The 27,356-nt window shown below is 38.2% G+C and overlaps 1 protein-coding gene across 1 annotated transcript in view; it reads right to left on the reverse strand.

Annotated features, from left to right (window-relative positions):
- Positions 1-496: 496 nt before the first annotated feature.
- LOC127944538 (kelch domain-containing protein 8B) overlaps positions 497-27,356 on the reverse strand; it is a 92,823-nt gene continuing 65,963 nt past the window's right edge. Inside the window, exons 5-6 of the mRNA XM_052540544.1 lie at positions 9,395-9,496; positions 497-5,573 (exon numbers count right to left, since the gene is read on the reverse strand). Coding sequence (XP_052396504.1) covers positions 5,365-5,573; positions 9,395-9,496 — 311 coding nt within the window. The 3' untranslated portion in view covers positions 497-5,364. The remainder of the gene's footprint in view (positions 5,574-9,394; positions 9,497-27,356) is intronic.

Raw genomic sequence — 27,356 nt, forward strand, 5'->3', positions numbered from 1 at the left:
ATTAGTCAGCACACTGCATTAAAAATAAAAACTCAGAGAGGAGAGTTATTCATCGGCTCTGAATTGAGATTAATGTCTGATCAAGTTGCATTGAAACAATATTTCTCTCATATATGTCTCTCATCCCATCTCCATAAGCCCCTCACCCAAAACACACAGCAGGGAACCAAGAGCAATATTTCTGACGGTAGCCTACATCTCGCTCCTTTAATCAGAATGAGTAATAATCATCCACAGCACATTCACATTCACATTTTTGAGATTATTAGTTCATCTCTGTACTGTAAACCAGCAAAGAAAGGAAAAAGAAATCCCAATTCTCTTGGGCCGACCAGGTTCACAGTTTTGTTTTACACTGTACCATCTTGCAATTATGTAGCCTAAACATGCACTAGATACCTGTTTGCACATTGCGACGCATCTCGGTGTTTATTGCTGCGCTGCAAGAACATAATGCGTTCTTACCTTTAAAGGAAGACACATTGAACCACACAGAAATATTCAAAGAGTTTATTACAGAAATCGCAGTAGAGGCACTACCTCACATATATAGGCACTGAACTACTGAACTGGACTGGCAATTGTGTGTCAACACGGTTCAACACAATTCAGACTTGAATCCAGACCATGTTAACCCATCTATAAGTTTCAAGTGAAGTTCTCTATGTGATGTGCAGCTCGAATCTCTGCTGTAACAAACAGTGGGGGATTCAACCGGTGCCAGAGATTTCACACATATTCTGTGCAGTTTATATATTGCTTTCTAACTACTCTTCATCCTGCTGACATTATTAAAGGTGCTGTAAGCAGTTAGGAATCTGGGAATACCACACATAAATATAACTGTAATTCAGGTGTCCTGAAAAATCACACCCATCTCTGTGACGGCGTTAGTTCCTGTAAACAGAAAACACATTTAAACATTCAGGGCACGCCAGCACTATATTAGCTAATCACAAACACTGCACGTTCGTGTCTCTAACCCTAACCTTTTTTTTTTTTTTTTTTTTAATAAAGAGAAATAGTGAAATGCTAGCACTTACAGCACCTTTAAAGGTAAAGTACACTCAAAAATAAACATTCTGTCATTATTTGTGCACCCTCATATCATTCCAAATCTGTTCAGAATTTCTTCTGAGGAATACTAAAGGAGATAATTTGAAAAACTACTTTTTTGGTTTACAAAAAATACAATAAATGTTTTGACCCCATTAACTTTCAAAATGCCCTTTTTTGTCAGTCAAACAGATTTAGAATGATTACATTTTTTGGGTGACCTATCCCTTTAAGACAGGCAAATAAAATGTATTTCAAATCATATCAAACATTTTACATAAAGCTTCAATTGACAGCCATCAATAGCCTAGTTATGAATAAATGTCCCAACTCACACAGGTTCATGTGCACAGTGCTCAAACAACATCAAATTTATGAGTCCCATCGCTCTTCACAGAATAAATGTGGATAACAGTTACCTGTTTTTTCAAAGTGTAAGAAAAGAGGCTGATTCAGTGCGTGGTCGACAACAGTATGCTAGAGGGTAAAACAGCTTTCGCTGTGTGGATGGGTGCAGTGTAATCTCATGGGACACTGTGAGTTCCCCTGGGCCGACTGTGTGTCTCTGCTCATCTACCTCAGTGTGAAACAATCCTCCATGGCAATATTTCAGATGTGAAAAAACATGAACTAAAATTGCATTTTCTGCTCAGGACTAAAACCTAGATTTATATATCTATATTAGAAATTATGCAGTGAGATAATGTGGATTTTGATTGATTTTCTTATGGAGATTATGAGTTAGAAGCAGAAATGCGCCCAGAGTATCAGCACTGTGTGTTAAAGACTGTCAGAGGCCATCAGCTACCACTAGTACACCACTCATGACAGCACAACATCATAAAAAACACCAGACCATCTCAACAGCTGCTCAAGATTATGGGTCAACGTGACAGCCTGTCACCTCACAAAGCAACAAAACATTTGATTAACCCACGAAGCACTGGAGAAACTGCATTTAGTTCAACAACCCACCACAGAGAATATTCAGAACATGGAGAAACATGACAAATCACTGCAAAACAACTGCTACTTAAGAGTTTAGGTGACCATACACTGCATTTACTCCAAAGTGATTTACATACAAATAAGGGTAAAATACGAAATGCTTTTGGACATGTTTATATAATAATAATAATAATAATAATAATAATAATAAAAAGCCCAGAGTCCAACAATTTAAATTCCCAGTAATTTAGAGCACTGTGAAGGGGTCTGAACGACACCTCTGAAACTGAGTAAAATATTTCGCACCTCTAGATATGAAATTATGAGCTGACTTTACCCACATTCGTCAGCGCTCAGATTGTGGTCAAATGAATTCAGAAAACAGGCTGATTAACATATTGCTAATTTTTTTTAATTGAGAGTAAAGTAGTTCAGAGTTTCCATTTCGTAGAGGAAGCAGAAATGAGACTCGGGGCGAAAAGTCCTCTGCCAAGATGAGTCATGTGTCATGTTGCAGAATTCGTAGAAAAGAAAAAATAGAGGTATATTTCTCTCTGCATTATCTCTTTCCCTCAGATCATCTATTCACACGTTGTCGTCTCTTGCGGTGCTGGAGGGTGTTTCAAATTTGAACCTGTGTGACATTTAACCTCACATAAAGCAAAGTGAAAATGAACTCGCTATTTCAGTTAGCCTGCAGCAGGACCTACATTAATGAGACCAGAAGAAGAAAGCTCATCTCCTGGAATTGTTACATATCTTCCAGTCCTCTGTTGTCTGTGTGCATGGCTGTCATGGCTTCATTCAGGCAGAAATATGTTATTTCCTCTGTACAATATACATGATCGCCATCTGCCAGTACAACATCACAGGGGGAGGCATCCGTCTAAAACAAGTGTGTGGATTGTATTTGTTGTTCCTTTGATTCTGACGTTGCTAAGAGGCATTTTAATGTTGGATGTAAACTGAACTGACATTCAATCCTAACCATCCCAACCAAAAACACACAAACAGCCGTTCGCACTCAAACAGTGATCAGTATGAATATGAACATCTTATTATACCCTCGGGCACCATATCGCCCAATAACAACAGGTCAGCAAACCCTCTGAGACCAGAACGTGATGATAACCGGTGTGTGGGTGCACATATTTATACAAACACACACAGACCAGATACATCAAACTCTCACTGACCTCTCGTAGCAAAGATGCACCTGAATTTAGTGCATTCAAACCTGTCACTATGCATTGTTTATTCCTGACATGCATGAGTTCTGTTTTCGGCATGCTAAATGAGCTCAGTGACCCGATACCCTTGTCAAATCATCAGTGGGGGTGATACAAGACCCTCACAGGGCAACGGTAAGGTGAAAACGTGGCGTATGAGGTCTACTTCAAGGGATTTATCTCATCAAAAAGTACAAGAAGTGAGCTCTCCATGTCCCCCGAGAACATTCATCTCTCACCCAGTAAATGGGTCACTCAGAAACAATTAACGTGAGCTGTGAATCGCAACTCCATTGACTAGATTGAATTAGCTCTTACCCTGAAGAAACAACTTCCGATTAAATATGAATATCACAGTATGTGAACTCGAGCTTCGAACACATTTCCTGTGCTCAATGTGCTGAGCGATCTTGGAAATGTGCTAGGTTGATTTATTAAGAACTGATAAAATTGTAGTGTCTGATAATTTAGTGTCAAGGTTTTCCTCATACAGCAGACTCCAGAAGAAAAACTGCCCAAACATCCTGGGTATTAAAGGAATGTTCTGGATTCTATACAAGTTCTCTTTCCACAGAGAATATTTTTCGACTAGTTCATCAGCAAATAAAAACAAATATGATAGTGTATATATTTACAGAAATGGACTTACAGTGGTCAGTCTGTAGGGCAGGGCATTACACTACAGGTCAACATCTATTTTTTTTTTCTTTTTTTAAAAGTGTAACCACAAAAATTTACCATATTTATGCCAACATGAGATTACAAAAATGTGAACATGTGAAAAAGTTATATTGAATATTTCAACTTCTACCCTAACCATTTAAAGGAGGTGTTTTGAAAAACATACCTACTTATACATGTGTTTTTATTTTGGGCTATGATGACAAAAGCTACAAAAACTATGGCAGGGTTTTCACTCCTATTCATATGAACTGTTCCTTGAGCAGCTAATCAACCAATTAGAATGATTTCTGAAGGATCATGTGAAGACTGGAGTAAAGATGTTGAAAATTCAGCTTTGCATCACAAGAGTAAATTACATTTTTAAATACAAAACAGTTATTTTAAATAGTTAAAAAAACATTTCACTATATTACCATTTTACTTCATATTTGATCAAATACATGGAGTCTTGGTGAGTTTTTCAAAAACACTAAAAATCTTAATAAATAACAGGTTAAATAAGAGATTTTTGTACAGATTAATTAATAAAACCACTTTAATAAAAATACATGCCTTACCCCTTAAATATCCATTGCAAGATAATTACTGTAAACTTTTTTTTTTGCTTGTTTTAAGGGACACATTAAAATGATAATCTGTGTTAATCGACAGTATATTTCTGATACTTTCAAGCTAAACCTGTTTTGAAGCCAGAACATTCCTTTAATTAAGCAGCAGGATGAACCATGTCCTCCTCCATCTCCCCTGTCTCATGCTACAGTGAGGAATCTGTGACTTACCGTTTTAAGAGTTGCTCTTTTCACTCATAACAATGCACAATTTCATACATGCATGGCTGTGAAAGTACAAAAACACACACACATACACACATCCACCTCCCAATTCTGAAGTCTCAAGCAGAAGATCCTCGGTTTGTCAATAATACAAAAAGTGCTAAACATGCTACCTCAGACGTGTGCTGTGGCAGCGTGGTGGATATGGCCCTAAGTTCCTCTTATTTTGCCAGAAAATGACCCTGCTTTGATACTGAAAAATGCTGTACAGTCCAAAGGCGCCTGGAGTGTAGCAGGTGCCTGTCTATCTATTGAAATATATATTACTATTTATATATAATACTAATATATTTATAATTATATATATTAATAATTATATGTATTAATACATTGCTATATTTAATATAGTTAGATGAATGATATATTTATGTATTTTTTGCTTGTCTTAGATCTCCAGTCCAAAACTCTTCTGAGCAGAACTGTGGAACGCTTTCCAAGCTCCAGTAGATTGTCTCCACTATTCAAAAAATAAAGCTGATGTGTCCTCTGCGGGGAAAGTCTGTGAATATTTGTCGGAGACATACACGTCAGCTTGACGTCAGTATGCACAAGTGTGTGTTTGCAGAGCTTACACTGCAGAAAGTACAGCATGTGAGGATTTGTGTAGTTGTTCATTAGTGTGTGTCAGACTCTCTCTCTTTCAAACAGAGGGCTTCCACAGCGTTGCTGGGACCCTGGGACACCCCTCCGATAAGGAACAGCATGTTGGGGGTCTGAATGGAGGCACAGGAGCAGCGAGGGCTGGGTAACGGAGCCACGGGTTCCCATCTCCTCTTCAGCTGGTTATAACTCTCCACTGATGCCAGCGGGGACGGCTGGTTACCTGAGAGCACACAAAACAAAGCACTGTCACAAACATACGAAAACCCAGAGACATGTGCTCAAGTTTCAACAGTGGCTTACATTGATATTAACTATTAAATATTTTAAATCTTAACTTTTCATTTAATACAATCTTAGGCTATGTACCCTAGCTGTGAAGTAATCTATACACTAGTGCAGAAGCTTTCAAACTGGGGTCCAGGGATTCTCAGGGGCCCACTATTGAGAGTTTAAAGGTCCATTTTTTTGTTTTTGTTTTTAAATAAAATGTATTTTTATGGCTGTTAAAGTTAATGTGTTAATATATAATAGTAAATACGTTTTACACAGTATTATTATTATATTTATTTTTTGCATGTTTATTTATATATTACCGTTATCCTTTATATATTACCGTTTGTACTATATAATACTACTGACAGCCCCATACATACATACATACATACACACACGCACACATACGCACGCACACACGCACGCACACACACACACACACACGCGCACACACACACACACACACACACCTTTTTTATTTCTTATTAGAAAAAACACATTATATAGTTATGTTATAGTACAGATATAGTTATAGAAATATAATAAATATATAATACAATAGAAATATAATCTAATAAAAATATTTCCAGATTTAGTATATCACAGGCAGGTTTGCAGGAAGAGCTGCACATTACACAGCCTCTCCTCATCTACACAACACCCTCTCCACATTAGCATACAGCATCCACAGCACTCTCTCATTGCGGATGTTTCTTGCAGATGAAGCACTTGCCACCTGGTGGGTTTTGGGACTAAAGCAGGTTTGAACAGGTGGCAGCATGCAGATTTCTTCATATTATGTAACTCGTACCGATTCTGTGGCTTATGCTTGGAGAAACTTTTGCTCTGATGTTGCAAAATAAATAAATAAATAAATAAATAAAAACATAAAACAGTTTCGCTGATAAATCCAGACACAAACTCTACAGTAACAGCGAAAATGTTCTCATTTTCCCCTCATCACATGGGACCTGCTGCTAAGTTTCCATGGTTACTCAAATTGAAGTGCAGATGATATGAACGGACTGGTGCGGGGACTACTGTTATCATAATTTCCTGGTAGAACAAACACTAGGGCGATTCCGCTTGCGGTAATCAAAAGTGTCAAGTCGAGCTGTTTCGGGCCCTTTGGTCTTCACACAAATACATATTTTTAAAAGCAATTTTGTAGAAGCTGTTTTGCAAAGGTTCGAGTCATCTTTGCTGAATGATTCTCACCACCTCCTCCACCACCATCTATGGGAGCTGTCCACATCAACAGAAATGAATAAAAGTGTTTTTTTTTTTTTTTTTTTTTTTTTTTTTAAATAAGTGTTATTTACATAAAAGTTAAATATAACTGAAATATGAGTTAAATATAGATCTATGTCATAAAACTAAATCTAAATGTTAAATCTTTATGTAAAGCTAAATATTCAATACTCTCATCCAGTGGCAATTAACAGAAAATGAAGTTAAACCATCAACAAAAATCAAAGAGATTTCTAAACTCTCTAAATGTAAAACATAACACAAATCACATTTCACAATTCTTCTTCTTATTATATCTTTACTTAAACAAGGGGTGTCAAACTCAATTCCTGGAGGGCTGGAGGAGCCCTGCACTGAATGACCTTTGGAAAATTGGGTAATTGAACATGTGAAAAATTAAACCAGGTGTAGTTAAAATCATGCAGGCAAAATATAAAAAGCATATTTATATAATGTTAAAAAAATCAATTAGTTAAATAGACATTCTTAAATTCTATGGCATCAAGCTTGACATTTCAGCTGAACAAATTTTGCATATTTGAAAAAATTTTTGGTTTCCACACTACTGACAACATTTTTTTTTCTTCAGAATATTTTCGGTTGCTGAAACTTCAGTGCATTATTACAGCCAACATACCAAATGTTTTTTTTTTTTTTTTTTTTTTTACAATGCCAATATAAAAGCCACTTTTTACATCCTCTGATTCATTTGTTCAGACAGTGTCCTAATTACCCTGAGTATCTGCGCTTTGGTTGCTATAGTAATGACATGAACATCAACACAACGCCAAGAGTCTTTCACATGCTACAACTGAGAGCATCTGTCACAGTGGAAAATGATGGTGAAAAAAATGGAAATTTTGTCTATGATGACATCTTGCCACTGTGCCAAACTCAGAAAGCACATTACGCAACTGAGGCATTTTTCTCAGTCAAGCAAAGAATGCACAAAACCATTGACGCATTCACTATATACTATATAATGTGTCTACTTGGGCACGACTCCAAAAGATATTCCCCATTTTGTTTGATGTGTCATGGATGGAGCACATAAAACCATTTAAAAAATATTCTGAAAAAAAAAAAAAAAAAAAAAAAAAACAATGTCACAAGTCATCAGCCAAATATAACAAAACAGTTATTAAGTAAGAAATGAATTACTCAGTTTCCTTATTATTACTGGAAATACTTTCAATATTTTCTTGTTACTGATACTGTTATAATACCTAAACTAATGAGCATTTATGGGCAGCTGAGTACATTTAAGGGAGGTCATAAATGATTTAGGGACAAATCATCTGAAGAGCAATTTCCTGAACATCATCTCCAATATGGACCTAATAGCGGCCATTAATTCAACAAAGACATGAGGAGCTACAGGTAATGAAGCATCTCCTCCAGTTATGTCATTATGTCTCTGCATGTGGCCTGAGTGTTCAACAAAGCCTGCAAAAAAAGTAACAGAGGAAAAAAGGACTAAAGCACTAGGAAAGAGAAATAAAAATAGCTCAGAAAAAGCACCAGATAAAATGATGAACAGCAACAACAGAGACACTAAAAAAGAAGGGTGGAAAAAACACACCCTCAACATGTACTGAGACAAGACATGAAGGGGGGACGGGGTAGAAAGAGGTGACAACAACTAAGAGAGGATAGAGCAAGCAGGTGAAGGAAGAAGTAGTGTGACACTTAAATGTGAATGTTATTGTGATATGAATAATGGAGACACTCACTGACTCACACACACACACACACACACACACACACACAATCCTCCACTGGCTGCCTGAAATTCTGTATATTTCTAGACATAAGGAAAGATTAAATAAAAATGTGCCATGTTTAATCTGCAACGCTCTGCCCTAAATATCTTTTTTTTGGAAAGACACTGAAATTTCTCGCCCACTCTTTGAGCTGGCATTTATTGAAGAAATCTCTCTCTCTAGTAATGCAGCCGCAGACAAACAAACTGGACAGAAATAAGGCAGGTTTTGAGACTGATATTTAGAGCTTTTTCATTTGAACAAATCATTTAGTTTGAAGACACGTAAGTTTAGGGAACAGGCAGTCATTGAGCATTATTCATTATTTCTTATAATGAGGCCAAGTATGATTCTTTGACTTAATTAGAATTAAGTTCTGCTTATGAATGAAACAAGTGATCAAACTACACACAAAAAAAAAATCAGCGCAAATTACACAGATCATTTCTTAAGGGTAGGTCGAATAGTTGGAAAAGTTGTTGCGATGTGGTCTGTAATTGTTACAGATGGTGTACTGTGAGGTGGATTCTTGTTGCTAGGTGACATTAGTGCACAGTACTTACTCATGGCTGCACATAAAGACCTGACATAATGAATCCATTTGCTTGATATGGCTTTTTATTATGAGGCTGTTTCTGCCGCAGGATGTTCTGAAAAATGACAGTCTTTGCTGTGCTTTGTAGATTTCTTTCCTGGTTTTGTAAGCTCAGTTGATCCTATTTGCATAATCTATTCAACATCGGCTGTTACTTACCGAGTCCCCCCGCAGCGATGACCCATCCACCGAGACAGCCAGCTACGAAGTCTGCCCGCTTCTCTCTCATGCGACAGCTCCGTGTGGCCTTCAACCACACACCTGCACACAGGTGGAAAAACACACACCAGGTTAAAGGTCAAAGAGGTTAAGATTGCACCGGGGGTATTATTGGTAAAACCAAAAGCTCATTTTCGTTTAGTTTAGGAACTAAAATATCAAACTTATACTATACTTATAACTATACTGACATATTAAAAAATTCAACATCTAATAAAAATTAATACCAAAATTACACAGAAAATTTCTAAATTAAAATGAAAACAGAAAATATAAAATATAAAAATAAAATCTAATTTAATTTTTTTTTAGAAAAACTATAATAGTATGTCAATGCCTGGTCCAGTTAGCCCTAGTCTCGTGTAGCCACTTCTTCAGACTGACATTAGCTGAGGACTGACTGACATATAAAACAACCAATCACAGTTTGATTTGTTCTGCGTCATGTCCCTATTATAACAAGACAAATTTAATCAAATATATTAATCATTCAAGAAAATTGTGCAAGTTTACTGCAACGATGGCACTGCAAACTTCACATTCTTTTGAAAATCCAGCATTTAGATGATCCTAATAATTTCAATGTTTATATAATAATGTCAGTTTTAAACACAACAGATTTTTTCATCCATGAGAGGGGATTTTGCGTCATATCAGCTTTGTTTCAAGACAGACTGTTAAAAAATGTGACCCGTATCCTGGAAGTCCTGTAGAAATAGATTGTCAGAAATAGATGTCAATATATGTATATATATATATATATATATATATTGTGATGAGCATCCCGAAGATTCATCAGTGTCGCCCTGGAAACAAGCGAGGAACACCTGCCCATCCTCATCACCTGCTAATTGTCACAGCTGCAAGCCACGCAAGCCCTGCCACATATTAGACATTTCTCCATAGCCCCTTTCACACTGCCATTCCGGCAAATACAGGGGTAAAGTGTTCCTGCAATTGTTCTCTGGTCGCTAGATTTTGCACTTTCACACTGCCAGTGATGACCCGGGATATGTGCGTGCTTTCACACACAACCCTAGAAGATCCCGTAACGACACGTGACATCAGCGCGTGACGTGTAATGTACGAGTCGATAACGCTAGGCACGTTATACTTTCACTGAAGCAAGCAAACGATCTCAGCGTCAGCGCGGAAAGTGAGGAACTAACTGATCTCTGCTTAATTACAGTTTGCACATGTGTTTTCTTCACGGACGTTGATCTTCCTTCAAAACAGCCTGTAAAAGAGTCGCGCGATAACGCGCATCATCACTTCGACATGGAATTAGATCTGGCTTTTGTTCACACAGCGCTTGTCCCGGGTCGAACCCCGCAATGTTACTAGGTCCCCGACCCGGGTTCAATTCGGTAATCAATCCCGGGACGTGGTTGCTTTCACACAGAAGGCGACCCGGCAATGTTCCGAAAATATTGCGGGTCCGACGTGCAGTGTGAAAGGGGCTCATGAGACTGAGCATTATCTCACCCTCTCATTTCTCTTATATCACTTGTAAATAAATCCACTTTCCAGGGCATTTACCGAGCACTCCTTTTTGTGTTTCTTCTCCCTGTGACACTGGTGGAGAATGCGGGCATATGAGTTAAGAATTACAGACAAGTGATCTTCTTCACCTCCCCTTTTTGTTTCTTTGTTTTGTTGTATAAGATTTTCTGTTACAGGCGAGCGGTCCTCCCCCAACATGGATGAAATTCTCCAGCGGCTCACTGAGGTTAGCATACGCCAGCAACAGATCTTTGAGCACCTCGCCACCCTTCATGGGGAGACAGAGCAGGAACTCGCGGCCCTTCATGCTGCCAAACCCTCAACGCAGAGGACAAACGCGACTGGAACCTTATGATCCCCTACATCCTCTTTGGGATCCGCAAAGTTCCTCAGGCCTCAACTGGCTTCCCCTCGTTCAAGCTCCTCTTCGGACGACAACCCCACGGCCTCCTGGATGTAGCATAGGAAGCCGGGGAACAACAGCTGGAAGCCCATTGCTCTGTGATCGAGCACGTAAAACAGATCAGGGTCCCTACATGTTGCTGGAAAAGGATAGGACCGGTGACTCACTGTTTGCGCCAGCAAAGAAGCAAGAGAACTGAGCAGCTCTACCACATCAACCCCCACCTTTCAGCTGGCCAGAAGAGGGAGCTGCAGCACCTGGTCAGTCAGTTCTCTGATGTGTTCTCCTCTCTTCATAGGCAGACCACCATTCTGCAGCATGACATCCAGACATCGTCGGCGAGCTATTGAGGAAATACAACAAATGCTGAAGTAAGGGGTGATAGAACCATCACGCATCCCATGGTCCAGCCCAATCGTAATGGTCCAGCCTCAACAAGGTTTCTGAGTTCGAAAGATACCCCATGCCTCAGGTGGATGAGCTGTTGGACCGATTAGGAAGGGCCCGGTATATCTTGACGTTAAACCCCACCAAAGGCTACTGGCAGGTACCCCTCTCAGAGAATGCTAAACCAAAAATCTATTTTTCTACACCTAGTGTCCACTGGCGGTACCAGACCCTTCCCTTTGGCCTCCACGGGGCAACCAGCACGTTCCAGCAGATTATGGACATCCTCTTGCGGCCCCATCAATTCTATGCTGCCACCTATCTGGACGACGTCATAATCCACTCCGAGGCATGGGAAGACCATCTGGACCGGTAACGGAGGGTGCTCTTGGAGCTCTGGAAGGCTGGACTCACCGCCAGCACTCAAATGCCACCTTGCTCTCTCCGAAGCAAAGTACCTGTCTTTCCAAATTGGACGGGGTCTCATTCGACCATTACAGAAGAAGTTGGAGGCAGTGCACTCCACCCCGAGAACCGAGACCAAGACCCAGGTATGAGCCTTTTTAGGGTTGGCGGGATACGATCGCTGCTTCATCCATAACTTATTCTCTTTAGCCGCCTACCTGACAGACTTGACTAGGAAGGGGCAGCCAAAGAAGGTACAGTGGGCACCAGCAGCGGAAAAAGCCTTCCAGAGGGTGCAGGAGGCCCTCACCTCCGAGCCAGTTCTCAGACTCCTGGACTGTAGCTGCCACTTCCTGCTGCAGACGGATGCCTCCGACACAGGACTGGGAGCCGTCCTGCCACAGATCCAGGAAGGTGAGGAGCATCCTGTCATTTATATCAACGGGAAGCTGACCCCACCCAAGAGAAAATATGTGGGGGTGGAGAAGGAGGCCTTGGCCGTCAAGTGGACAGTCCTGGAGCTGCGTTTCTACCTCCTTGGCCAGAAATTCACCCTCGTCACAGACCACGCAATGGGTGGTGGGGGGTGGGGGGATTTAGAAGATTTATCAGCATCGCCCTGGAAACAAGTGAGGAACACCCACCCATCCTCATCACCGCCTGATTGGTCACAGCTGCAGTTCATCAGACGGCAGCTACATATCACTTGTAAGTAAATCCACCCCCGGAGCATTTACCGATAAATCCTTGTTGTGTGATGAAATGAAATAGAGATAGTTAAGACACACACGCATGCACACACACACACACACACACACACACACAATCAATCTGCCTTTAACTATACATATGGCTTGATAGACAGCTTTAGTGATGAACAAACAGCTGAGAATGGTGTCTCTCTCTGTTTTTGGTTCCCTAGCATGCAATGACCATGCAGTCTCCGGAAAGCTGTTTCCCTACATGACACCATCTGCCTGGGAGCAAATTAATGCCCTCTGTTTTCTCACACATTCCCATAGTCTTTTTGACTCTTCTGATTGTTTTGAGAGCACAATCTGTTCATTCCGTTTCCTTTCTTTGTTTTAACCTTCAGGCACCTGCTATCTCTTTCCAGCATTGTGGTCTCCAAGCTTTTCAGCGTTATCCCAAATTTTCTCCCTGCTGTTCACATAAAAGAATGCAATCTGTTTGAGAAATACTCTATAGGCCAGTACTGTATATCCCCATCTGCTCACTCGTACTTGTCCTTATCGGACTGACTTAATAGCCTTCTTGTTCAAGGTATCAAGGTATCATGAAGATAAGAAATACTTTGCTGTAACCCAACCATGTCCTGACTGATGGCACAATCTGTGGAGCTGCTCTGACATCTGTCTGAAGAGTGAATATCTTTCAGCACTTTTTGATCGACCAATTTTTTTTACATTTCTCAACCAAGTTCAGAAAAGTTTCAGAACATGAGAACAATGTTCATTAATATCCAAATTATGACCATTTTGTAGCAGAAAATCTTACTTTATAAGTAGACCTCTGGGTTAACACATTAATACTGATAATAACATGTGGTGGCTAATGTATTTTATGGACATTAATGTTAATGTGGAAGTTTCCTTTATAATTATAATGGAATATGACTCACTCTGTACAACACATCAGCAGGACCCAGACAAATATGCTGAACACTACAGGGATTCAAATATTAATAATACCTTGCTTCCTGCCAACTGTCAAATCAAAGGTGCTGTTGTCTTGAATCGTCACCTCTGATAATAAGCACACATTTAAGCACATCCTCTCTAACAAAACTGATGTGCTGAGAAATACAGAGAAAGCAAGCAAAAGATCAAAGATATATGCTCTCTCAACCTGTCTGTCTTTCTCTGCCTTCACACACACACATAAATTAATAAATTAATAAAGTGTGGCGCCCCCAGCATGACTGGTCAAACTGTTTTTAGACGAAAGAATGGCACTGACCATCTCACTAGGTACAATAAGCTCATTGTCTGAGATTACAGCACACTAAAAGGATAATGAAAGAGCAGTACAGAGAAGAGAAGATTTGGATGGAGACAAGAAAAGTGAGAAAAAGCAAAGCAGGAACAATTTCCATCCCCCGCTGCCCCTTCTGAAACAACGAGATAAACTGGCTGAAATTGCCATTGACTCTATGCTGACAGGAGTCTGAACGTTTGTCTTGCTCTCTCAATGTGTATGAGATGCAAATGGAGCTGGATTAGGATCAGAGGTCACAGATAACACTCTGAAGATCCAAGTCAGACATGATCAAATTTGATGGTTTATGTAGCATGTGTTTACAGTGATCAGTACCGCCGCTCCCTATACGCAGAGTACACAGTCTGCATAGGGCCCCAACTCCCAGAGGGGGCAACATCCCAGTTGGTCAAAAAACAAAACAAAAAAAAACCTTCCGCCATTCTCCCATCTTAGCTCCCGACCGTTTGCACCTCATGTTTGTGGCTGAATGTTCATAATTGATGGATGGACATCTATGCCTGGGTAAAGGACATCAGCAATCCAGCGCAGAGAAAAGAAAACTAAAGAAAGTAAAAAATAAATAAATAAATAAAAAAAACATGCATAAAGTTGGCTTGACGTTGGACGTTCGAATTTAGGGACCGTCTCTAAAGTTACATGCGATATTGGTATACACTTTTCTAACGCGAGTTGCATTTAAGGAGAATGACTTCAGTCATAAAAACAACTGTAATTGTTCATCTAGCTGTCAGCTATAATGCACATTTGAATTTAATGTTTGATATTTATTTAAATAAACTGTAAATCATATGTAAATTATGCTACTTTTCCACATGTGCTCAAACGCAAATTAATAATAATAAATAATAATAATAATTCATTACATTTATATAGTGCTTTTCTAGGCACTCAAAGTGCTTTACATAGTCAGGGGGTATCTCCTCGTCCACCACCAGTGTGCAGCATCCACCTGCATGATGCGACGGCAGCCATAGTGTTCCAGAACGCCCACTACACACCAGTTTACTGGTGGAGAGGAGACAGAGTGATGAAGCCAATCAGCAGATATGGGGATTGTTAGGAGGCCATGATGGTCAGAGGCCAATGGGCGAATTTAGCAAGGATGCCGAGGTCACACATCTACTCTACTGGGATTTTTAATGACCACAGAGAGTCAGGACCTCGGTTTAACGTTTCATCTGAAGGACAGTGCTTGTTGACAGTATAGTGTCCCCATCGCTACAGTGGTGCGCTAGGACCCACACAGACCACAGGGTGTGCACCCCCTGCTGGCCTCACTAGCACCTCTTCCACCAGCAACCTAGTTTTCCCAGGAGGTCTCCCATCCAGGTACTGACCAGGCTCAACCCTGCTTAGCTTCAGTGGGAAACCGGTCTAGGGCTCCATTTGAGGAGGAAGAATTGCAGTCATAAAACAATTGTAATGTGTTAATTTAGGTGTCAGCTACAATGCACACCTTTTTTATATATATTCAAATAAATTATGAACCATTTAGGTAAAAACAAGGCCCGTTTATCACTTTCAGGCACATTCCTGTGAACATTTTTTTTTTTTCAGGTTCCCTTACAAAAATGACCCATGGTTTTAACAATAACACCACAAATCATCCTTCTTGTAGCCATGGTAACTGCAAATTAACCATGGCTTTGTTACTTCAAATATTAATTTACAAAGAAGTATTAATATACTGTAATATTTTTGTTGTTGTTGTTGTTGCTGTAAAAACAGACCTAAGCCATCAATAGCCTTTAAAATGACATAAAATGCATTATATATAAAAAAACAATAAGGCAAAAATGATTGGTTAATAATAACACTGTTAAAATACATAATGTAGGCAAATACAAAATAAACAATTTATGTACATGTTATTACAAATGCCTGCAAATGCCAAATTGCATGTAATTGCTGCTGTTACACTTACAGGACGATCAAATCCTTGTTTAGGCTACTGACCAAACATTTAATTCAAATATTCACTTAATCTTTCATTTTTGGCCACTTTATGCTATAGATGACACAGCCTTTATAATTTCTTCAACAAAAAAACATGCATATCACAACCCTTACAAAAATAAACCATCAAATTCTCTTAACACATTTAGGTACACTTTTAAAAGTGCATTTTATAATAATACTTTTACATTAATAAATAATTTAACAAGTTTGTATATGTTTTTATATGATGTGACAACCTACAACACGTTTGAAACAATTGGTTTTAACTGTAGTGTTTTATTTAATATTACATTTAGAGTTCAAATATATTAAATGCACTAAACAGGAACTTTAAACAAAAATTTCAAAAGGCAACAGTAATTATAAATCAGTATTAAAATGCATTTAAAATAAATTTAAACCATAACACTTTTATATTTAATTGTAAATAATCTGCAATAAAGTGTCTGAAAACATTATTCATTTTACACTTAAGTATATTCTTTTAAAGTATATTACTTTCATAATAAGTACTCTAAAAAAACGCAAAAGTATATATTTTTCACATTTTTCACAGCAAGTGTCTTAAGGCATCATTACAGTTCAGTGGAACCAAATCTGGACTGTAGTTCACTAATTGGTTGACACTTCACTTTTCCAGACATACTTATGATAAAAAACTATTCTTATCTTACCATCAAGTACTCTTCATTTAGACAGCAGAAAATAAGAATGGAGGAGTCACATACCACAGCAAAGTCTGGAAAGCACTGCACTTTTCCTTTGAACTGCTGATTTATAATATCTGTCTGCTTGTCCACCTGTCTGTCCACCTGTCACTATGAACCAGACATGCACACTGCTGCGCTCCTCTCTAAAACTAAAGGTGTTTCATGATTGACAGTTCTGCAGGCTCACAACAATGACCCAGCTGGAGATGAGACCCTGTGTTTATATAAAGCCCACAAATCAATCAACTCTTGTCTTTCTATCACGCTCAACCACATACCCCTCATCTGATCTACACTCTGAAAAGCCATACTTAAAATAAGTTTTTTCAATCTATAGATGTTTCTCTGTGTCTGTCTACATATTTTAATCAAGACTCTTTACATTGCTTCAACTGAAGTACCTTTCAAGCTAACTCAGTTCACGTGGCAGACACCTGGGCTTTCAGGCATGCAAAACCAACTCCAATCTACTTGAATGTGGAAATGCCAAAATCTCACAAATTTACCACACTCAAATAGTGATAAAATAATGTGTCCATATGTAGTTACAAGTACCAGTCTCATGGGTTTCTATGTCAACCAGAGCATTTAATAGTTCTCTGAGTTCTGCAAGTCGGGTTCCGCAAGTAAAAATGATTATCATTGCTATTTTTTTATTCTTTTTAGTGATTATTACCTTTTAAATAAAGATATATTGTGAGCCTCAAAGTTGTTCATTTATTTTTTTAAATGATAAACTTTGTCAATTGATACTTATTTACAGTTCAATACTGTAACATACAAACATTTCAAATCAAGCACAATGGAATGAAAGTGGCATTTTGATATCTACTGTGACTCTAATATCCATGCCGAGATAAAGCTCTCTGCACACTCTCAGGGGTGGAGAAGCACTGTGGGATTGATTAGAGCAGATCCACGAGAGCGGTGCACTATATCAGTCAGTGTGATGCAGCAGAGGAGCACATGTGGAGTTTGTGTTATCAGAGCTGCTGGTCCAGATGGCCCTTGTGAGGCAGGAGAGGAAAGCCGAAAATAAGGAGAAGTGACAGGAGTGTGTCCGAAGGGAATGTGTAAGGTCAGTCTGAGAATGAAAGATAAAGCGAGAGAAGTGCAGAGAAGTGAAACGTGACAACAGGACATCAACAGCTAGGACTCACAGAGTGGAAAACAGTTTTTATGATATTTTGAAAACCTTTAGGGAGGAGGTTTGTATTAAATCCTGCAGTGGTGGTGCACACAAACATTTCTGCATGCCGTTACTGTGGATAAGGATGAGGGATCCAGAAATTGTTGCTAACATCACACTCATTCATGTACAAAAGCCCTGAGAACACAAGCCGACAATAGCAGCCGTCACGCCTAATGAGTGAACACACTCTGCCTGTACGGCACAGCACACAGCGGCTGAAGTAATGAGTCTGTGTTCAGAATGAATGTGAGAGGATGAATGCTTTTATGTCTCGAACAACATCCACTGAAGATTTCATCGTGTGAAGCTAAACCAACTGATTCAAAGAGATCTCACTTTCATTAAAGGGGTCATATTGCAGGTCTGTTTAAAAATAAATTAATAAATACATATATAATAAATAAATACATTTTTGAATTGCCTCCAGTCACCTTTTTGGGAGGAGGGGTAGGGATGCAATGTATGTTTTGCTTGCAAATTATATCATTACACAGTGTTTATTGAATGAAAAATGTTGTTTTGTCCTTACAATAAAACTCAGTGGGCATTAAAACTGCTTGGATCATTAAGTTCTTTCATCTTTTTGGTGATTGATATTTTTTGGTGAACAACATGAGGGTGATTAAATGAAACGTGGTATTGAGGGTGGAAGAGAGCAGTGGTCATTCACTACCTCCACCTACAATCCCTGCCGGTACAGGGTTTGGTTACAAGACCGACTCTCTACAAATTAGGCCACAACTTCCCCTGTAATTAATGAATGAATGAGTGAATGAACGAATGCCAGATGCTCAATTCTACTGTTACATTTATCTGTAATTCTTCTGAAGTTTAGCAATAATAGCACTTGTCCTGCTTAGACTGCAACACCATAGCTGCATCCGAAATTGCAAACTTTCCTACTATATAGTAGACGAAAAACAGTATCTGAACAGAGTATGCTCAAATTCACAGTCATCATAAAACAGTAGTCAAAAGTGTCCCCAGAATACCTAATACTCCAAGTGAGATTCTGAAATGTGCATCCAGTGGACACTTACAATCCCATGAGTCCATAGGAGAGAAGTTGTAAATTGCAGTGAAGTGATGCAACTGATGCTGGGAGGTCACATGACCAGGACACTGGTCACCTCTATGTGTATATGAGGGTATATTTCAAAATTTCAGAACTACCCATTTTTGTAGCTTGCAGTATACTTTCAAAGTACATTGAATGAACTCTCATCTTAAAAGATTATGTTCATGATGTAATGATATAAGCCCTTTCAAAATGTAAACACTGTGTACTATGAATTTATTTATTAATTTCTTAGCAGATGGATTTTCACCAAAGCAACATTAGCATTAGCATTCAGAAAGCACCTGAAAAGATACAAAAGCAATTCTTTGAACTGATTCCTAGTTTTTTGTGTATGTTTTTTGTAAAGAAAGAAAAAAGAAAGAGGCTTTCATTTTGCACAGTGGTGCAACCCATAACCCTAAATAAGTGTCAAACTGGCCAAAGGGCTTTACAGGATCATATTCTTACAGTAAAGGATGTGACTACAGTGTCCAGTGATATGACAGTGTAATATTAGCAATCTTAACTCATTTAACCCTGTAATACAATTACTCAGTAATATGATTTATGCTATATATGATCATCTGCTTTCATTTTGTCAACTCTTTTGATGATGTTTTCAACTGAAATAATAGTTCACTCTATTTAAAAAAGAAATCTATTTCAGTGACAGCACTGGGTGATTGTATTTACAGAAGCACTTTAGCACCTTCTCCTCAGAGTGACTGGATGCTTTTGATGCATTTTGATGCTTTTGATGGATGCTCAGTTGCAAAAAATGCATATGCATATTTATGTAAAATGCCATGCCACAATGTTTCTGATATACATAAAAATAGCTAATTAAATGCAAGCTGAGATTTGTATACATCAGTTGGGTTGCATTTGAGCAATTATGGAAAATTAATAATTTCCAAATGCATGATATCTTAATATGCCTGCTAGCAGTGGTTGGTTTGTATTATATTTGCATGAGGTTAAATGAGCTAGACTGGCCAAGAAAACAAAGATTTTAAACATAAGCAAAAAAAAAAGAAGAAAAAAAAGAAAGAGAAATGTCATGAAAGTATTAAAGGTGACAGCGAAGGAGGAGGCAATGAGACAGTGAGTGACAGAAAGGGAAAATCAGAAGAGAAATGGGACCATGCGCGTAATTTGCAGGGGGGTTACGGGGGTCATGACCCCCCCAAAAATCAGATCCAACTAATATAACCCCCTCAATATCATCAAATCATTACGATTAAAACAATAGGAAATATCCAGGATGAATACTTTTGCTCATTTTCTTTATTAATATAATTTGCCATCAAGAAAGATAGTATAATTTTTTTAATAATCTGTAATGTACCCCCCGCCCACCGCACCGACTACTTGGTATTACCCAACCGGCTTTCTCTACCAAGTTCGTTTATTTTGTGCAGTCGCTGGGATGAATGGTTGGAGAAAGCTGACGGAAAGATGAAAAGGACACTAAAAGGCAGCCAGACAATGATTTTTCATTGTTTGTCGACACCAGCCAAAAAAAAAGAAAAGAAAAATCCTGACCAAACGGAGGTACCTAGTTTAGCTTATATATATTTTTTTATTATTATTTTTTTTATTATAATTTTTTTTTTTTGCATGGAGTTTGCAAAGTGACAAAATGAATCAAAGCACAACTAAGGTTAACGTCAGTCCACACTTGTATTTTCTCAGTTTCTGAATTTGATGTTATCAGAGGCTAAATGCAAACACAATTATTATTATTTTTTTAACTTACTTTTTTTATCTACTTTTCATGCAAAGTGATAATATAATTGCACTTTCATTTTCTCTGTTTGAAAGTTTTTAATGCTGTTATTTGATGTTTAGTTTTTAAAATGTGATGTTTATAAAATACATTTTAAGAGTTAATCTTAAAGCCCAGTTTATTAACATTTTGTTGGCGTGATTGGGGACAGGTGGGGCTCGGAACCCTTCCTACCTCCGAAGTGGGGAATGGCAGAAAAAGTTTGAGAAACACTGAGTTAGCTGATGATTAGTTTTGTTGACTGGAGTTGGCTGGCTAGATGTATGTTGCCAGTGTCCTATGAGGTAAAGCCACAGGGTGCCAGGGACTGTGTAGAACCAATGTCACTGAATTGTAACTTAAGTTGCTGTTTGCTCCAATACAGGCATCTGTTTTGGAGGGGATTGCATAATTAAATTATGCAAATTAGCATGTTATCTTTTACACAAGAAAATTATTCAATAAATAAATTAATTAATAAATATGCCGCGAGTTTAACCCCCCCAATGGTAGACCCAAAGTTACGCCCTTGAATGGGACGGAGGGAGAAGGCGAGACAGGCACAAAGAGCACTGTGGAATGTGTTTGATTATGCTATGATTCTTCTCAAATGTCAAAGGCGCTTCGCATGCACTCTCACTTAGTTCTGACAGACAGAGAGATGAAGAGCCACAGAGAGAGAGAGTCATCTCAACTCATGAATACTGGCAGATGGACAAAGGAGTTGGCCAGAGGATGATCAGATGTTATGTGCAGCGATCCTCTGGTGCACACTTCACTTTCATCCACAAAAATGTGCTTAATTGATTTGACCTGTTATGAATGTTTAGACATTCGTGTGCTACTGCATTACAATATTTCTCTTAGGGTAACTTACATTTATTGTCCTACACAAAAAATTTTTACGGGATAGTCCATCCCAAAATTGTGTCCATATTTACTAATCTTATTTTCTTTCGTAACCCATATGATTTTATTTTGTTAGCGTAGATCTTTTGAAGAATGTACTGGTCATCTTTTCCATAGTAAACGGGTATTAGGGTTGTAGTGTTAAAAAAAAACACCATAGAAGTATCATTAATGTGGTCCATATGACTTGTGCACTACATTACAAGTTATACAATAGTTTTGTGTAAAGAATAGACCAAAATTTCATTAATTATTCACTAAAAATGTTATGTGCAGGATAATGTGCATGAAAACGCACCATATAGAAGATTTGTAGTGACAACTTCAGTCTTTTCCCTCACATAAATCTTATCATATAGCTTTAGAACATTTGAAAAAAATAATGTCATAATGACATGCCAGATCCCTGTTCACTTTCATTACATGAAAGAGTGAGCAGTACATTCTTCTTCATTTCTTGTATTCTGCTGAAGACAGGAAGTCACAGGTTTTGATACACAAATTTGAGAGTTTTATTTTGAGGGGAACTATGCCTATAAAAGATCATTTTCTTTCTTAATTAAAACCAGAGGGTGAAAAGAGAGAAACTTCAAAGTCCAGCAGCACATCACAATAAGATTCGCTTTGATATTAAACTAAAATGCCATTTGTAAAGTTAGTTCATAATGCAGCCTGACAAATCCAAGCAGATTAAACATGCAATAACCATCAAACATATTGCATTATACTGCTTATATTCGGTGGGAATTCACAGCCTCCAAGTATCATGTAGATAAAGAAGATCCTGTATAATTTGTGATGTTGTGTGATATACTGGCTTGAAGCTAAAATGGGCTTTTCAGCAGAGCATAGCACTGAGCTGTAGGGATCAACCACTGCCCTCAAAGCCATTTGTGGGACTGAGAAGGCTTGAGGAGATTTGTAAGCAACACTGCAGAATAAAAGAGCCAAACAGGCAGATGTTTTCAGCAGGCCTGAGACAACGCTCATCCAGTGTCTGCCGATTACACACATGAAATCTGAAACCAAAGTCAATCAGTGGGATGAAAGGAAAAGATTAAAAAGGTAAAAATGTGTTAAGTAAAGACAGAAAGAGAAAAGTGGCAATTAAACAACAAAAATACAATTAAATTAGGGGACTACTAACACCCTACACACTAAGATCCCATATCTATACATTATACACACACACACACACACACACACACACACACACACACACACAAAAGCAAGTTTTTGGTACAAAGACAAACACTGCAGAAAAGTATTAAAAATGTGTTATTCCTCGGAGAAACAAAGGCAGTGGTGTGATGTGGCAGAGACCTGAGTTCAAATCCCCTTTCAGACTTTCTTTCACGCCATTTAGTTGGCATTACTAAATTAATCTGGGCAAAAAGAATACTAGACCAAATCTATTCAAACTATTTTCTTTTTGCAGAGAAGGTTTACAGTTATTTAAATGAATGGAGAAGCTTCCTGAAGTTATGTAAATATTCTGTTTTTGAATGAACAAAGGAGTTTAATACGATAAGGGGAGGCGATTAGGAAGCCATGCTCTGGGAGGTTTAAAGGAGAGGTTTAGAAGGAATTCAATGCTGAACAATATACTAAATAACTGATTATGATGAAGCAATAAAAAAGGAAGGTTCTCTGTGCTGAAGAGGATAGCTGAGGAACAGAAAGAGATACTAATGATTCCTCTCTAACAAGCCTCTGCTCAGTCTTTTATGTGGTGCTGCTCTGAGGATGCTTGAGGGACAGAATCCTGTCAGACCCAGACCTGCACTGGAGATTCACCACAGACTACCCAGAGAAATCATACTTTATCCAGCTCTCGTAATTGAATATATCTGCTACAGGCAAAAGGAAAGACAACATATTCAGGTGAAATTGTCAGGATCAGAATCATGTCAACAGATTTAATATTTACCTCATGTTTCTCATTCTGTGGCAGGAAGAATAACTGGTGTTGTTATTGTGAACTAAAACTATTATAAATTATTTTGGTACAGAAACAGATAAAAGCCAAATATAAATACAGTACACACATACTGTACATACATGTGTGTAATATATATATATATATATATATACACACACACACACACACACACATTACTATAACTTCAATATATAAATAATACTAAAATAACACACAAAAAAAAGACTTTCTGCATTTTTAGCACCATGCAAATCAGTTAATGCTCAACATGCTAAAAGGTATTGCTTGTCTTGCTGTATGTCTGGTCAATTGTTTAGCATCATTTGAATATTTGACTAATTACTGCTGTCTTGATTAACAGAACAACTACTAATCAGCAACTCCTAATAAAACTGTTTAACATGCTTTCTGGTGACAAAAATCATGTTGAAGAGGAAAAGATGTTTTATTTAATCATTTCATTTAAATACTCAGGCTTTTGCAAGGTAATACCATGCAGTAATTTAATGAATTTGGCCCCAGTGAGTTCCTTTTGCACAGCTCACTGGAATACTTTACTCTGACTGGTTAGTATAGCAACATCCTGCAATCCAATTACCATTAAACTATACAGTTGACCTTTGTTCCAGGAAACTGACTTCCTAGCTGTTCTGCTTTAACGCCTCTTGTATCAGCCTCTTTCTTCTCATATTATTTTGCACTAAAGACCGGTTGACTGCACATTATCTCTTTTCAAATATAGTGTACATATTACATTCATATGAAGGAGGCAATAGACAATGCAAATTACAATGCACAAGACTATGTCTTTTGCATTTTAATACAGGAGGAAATATAAATACACACAAGCACACACATGTAGCCCTATGTGTGTTAAATGGGGAGATTAGAGAGCAGTAATGTGTAATTGAGGATATGGCCTGTAAATGTGGGCGGTAATTACACTGGGCAGCTTTTCTCTACAGCCTCTACAGTAATAGGTAAAATGATAATGGAATTAGTGATTGCCACTTACACAAGCAGGACTCGCGCTAGCCTCTATTAACCGTACACACACATCTATAGGCCTGTGCGCGCACACACACACACACACACACACACACACACACACACACAGACTTTCTTTCACACACTAACAGCTCACAGAATCAGAACACACAACAGCTGAATTTAAATGCAAATGCCTCTGATTAAAAGCTAAACTTAAGCAGGCTACAACCTGTTCTGCTCGTGTTAGCCCTGCACGCATGGGTGTCATCAAATACAATTGATTTTTTATTTACTCTTCCAGCTTCTTTTTATGTAAAAAGCCTTATAACTCACTTAATCTAAAAATGTGGCTTGGGGTTTAAAAATGCAGAAACCTTTTTACTTTATTATTGATTTTTTTCCCCCTTCTCTCCTTCTATATTTGTCCTATTTGTCCATTTGAGTGTAACAGACAGATACATTCCTGTAGCAGAGTTTTAATATATAGGCTACTGTAGGTAGACAGGAATATGATTTAAGAGGTTATTGAGAATGACCCTTATATCAGGAGGACTGATCACACTTCATTCTGTGTTGGAGATTGTCCAGGAGTCTGACAAACACGTACACACATAAACATTGGCAAACACAGAGGGAATAAGAAGGAAAGGTGACAGAAGATGAAAAAGCCAATAACACGTATCTTTGTGGTAAGTGCTGGGGGTCTGTGGGGCCTTGGCTATTTACATGAAGATGAGAGAACACTTATTTTTGTTAGCGCAATTAAAAGCTCCTTGAGTGGTACTCCTGGGATGAGAAAAAGTGGTCGAAACATAACAGAGAATTACAGTTTAATTAAATGCCAACAAGGAGGGAGAACACTGGGAGAAAACCAACACAGAAGACTGTACAAAGTGGGGACCAAAAGTTTGAAAGCATCAGTTAAAATGCTTATATTTTGCATGTTTCAAATGTAATAAAAATATTAATTTATTGATATTTATTTTACTATTAAATAATTGTAAAGGTGCCATAGAATGCAAAAATCACTTTTATAAAGTGTTAAAACAGTTTTGTGGCTGCATTGTGTGAGAACAAACAAGCCTATACTGGTAAAAATCCACTCACTGTTTTATAATCGTAATAAATCATAAACAGTCTCTCAACACTATCAGTACCATTTTTCTTCCTACTATGACGCCATACTCTGGGAAAGTCCTGCCCATTTGTGACGCTCTCTGCCCTTTTAGCAAATACACAGCCCTGAGTGAGAAGCTGCAGTCTGCCATTACTGTTCTCTTGCTGCTGGAGATACAATGTCAGCATCAAAGAGCCATGTGTGGTGTGTTGCGATGCACCAACGAACACGGGAGTCTCCATAGAGTGCTAAGGACATGGTGGTAAAATTTAATTTTCTGTAAAACTGGTGGTATGCCCGCGAGCATCTTGAAGCTCCACACTCGTCTGAAAAGGGAGGTGGGAGCACCAGCTGATTTTCATTTAAAGGGGACAAACACCTGCATGTGGTTTAAAAGTGGCAATTTCAACAAGCTATCAAAAAATTATCTGTGGTGTATTTTGAGATAAAACATCACAAACACACTCTGGGGACATCAGAGAACAATTTAAAACATTGTATCAATGCATTCTATACATTTACATTTAGTCATTAAGCAGATGCTTTTATCCAAAGCGACTTATAACTGAAGATAACGTAAACGATCAAAAACAACCAAAAGACCAATTATATAAATATCATTTATATCATAAATAAATATTAAATCAGCATGAGTCAGCATGGGGTCAAACACAATAAGCAGTCCAAAATCATGACAGAGGCTGAGGCTATCAGAGTAACACAGATAAACAGGCAGAATATCAAGAACAGGAAGACAAGTCTTGAGAGAAACTAGATGTGAAAGCAGTGGCTGTAACGGAAGACAGCTATTTTTATGACCACTAGATGGCCACGTTGAGACTCACACTTCAAATAATGAATCCTTTCCCCAACACAACTGTGTTGAAAGCGTCACTGGTTCAGAACTCTTCACTTTGCCATCACCACTGAAAACACCAGGCTTATATAGGCAGAGGTAATGAGCAACAGGTGAAAACAATCAGACATAATGAGTCCAGGCAATGGGTTATGGGAAATTAAGTCCAAGACAGTAACAGTGGTATGGTGGTTATCAAGGTCAGCTACTACAGTACACCTTGAAGATGGGCTTCAATTATATATCCACCGCAGAACATTATTATATGTAGGGCATCAGAATATTTAAATGGCTAAAAAACTCTCTTAAAATAGGCATTGGCCAGTCAGTGCAAAGTAAAGCTGATATTGATGTATTTTGTGCACAATGACTGAATAATACTTCCTGTGGTCAGAGGAAGGTGAATACATATTCAGCGCAGTGTTAATTTCGTTGACTAAATATTTTCGTCATTATTTTCGTCACGAATATATTTTTGCGGACGAAAACGAAACGAAAACTAAAATAGAAGGCACTGATGGAGACTAAAACTATGACTAAATTGATTGACATTATCGTCAACGAATAAAGGACGAGACGAAAATAGACTGTGACGAAAATCAAATCAGCAGACGGGAGAGATGCGAGGAATGAACAAAAGAACCGGCAAAACATAACAGACGAGACTGCATGAGAGAAG

This window comes from Carassius gibelio, chromosome A23 (assembly GCF_023724105.1).
Source record: "Carassius gibelio isolate Cgi1373 ecotype wild population from Czech Republic chromosome A23, carGib1.2-hapl.c, whole genome shotgun sequence".
NCBI classification, from domain to species: domain Eukaryota; kingdom Metazoa; phylum Chordata; class Actinopteri; order Cypriniformes; family Cyprinidae; genus Carassius; species Carassius gibelio.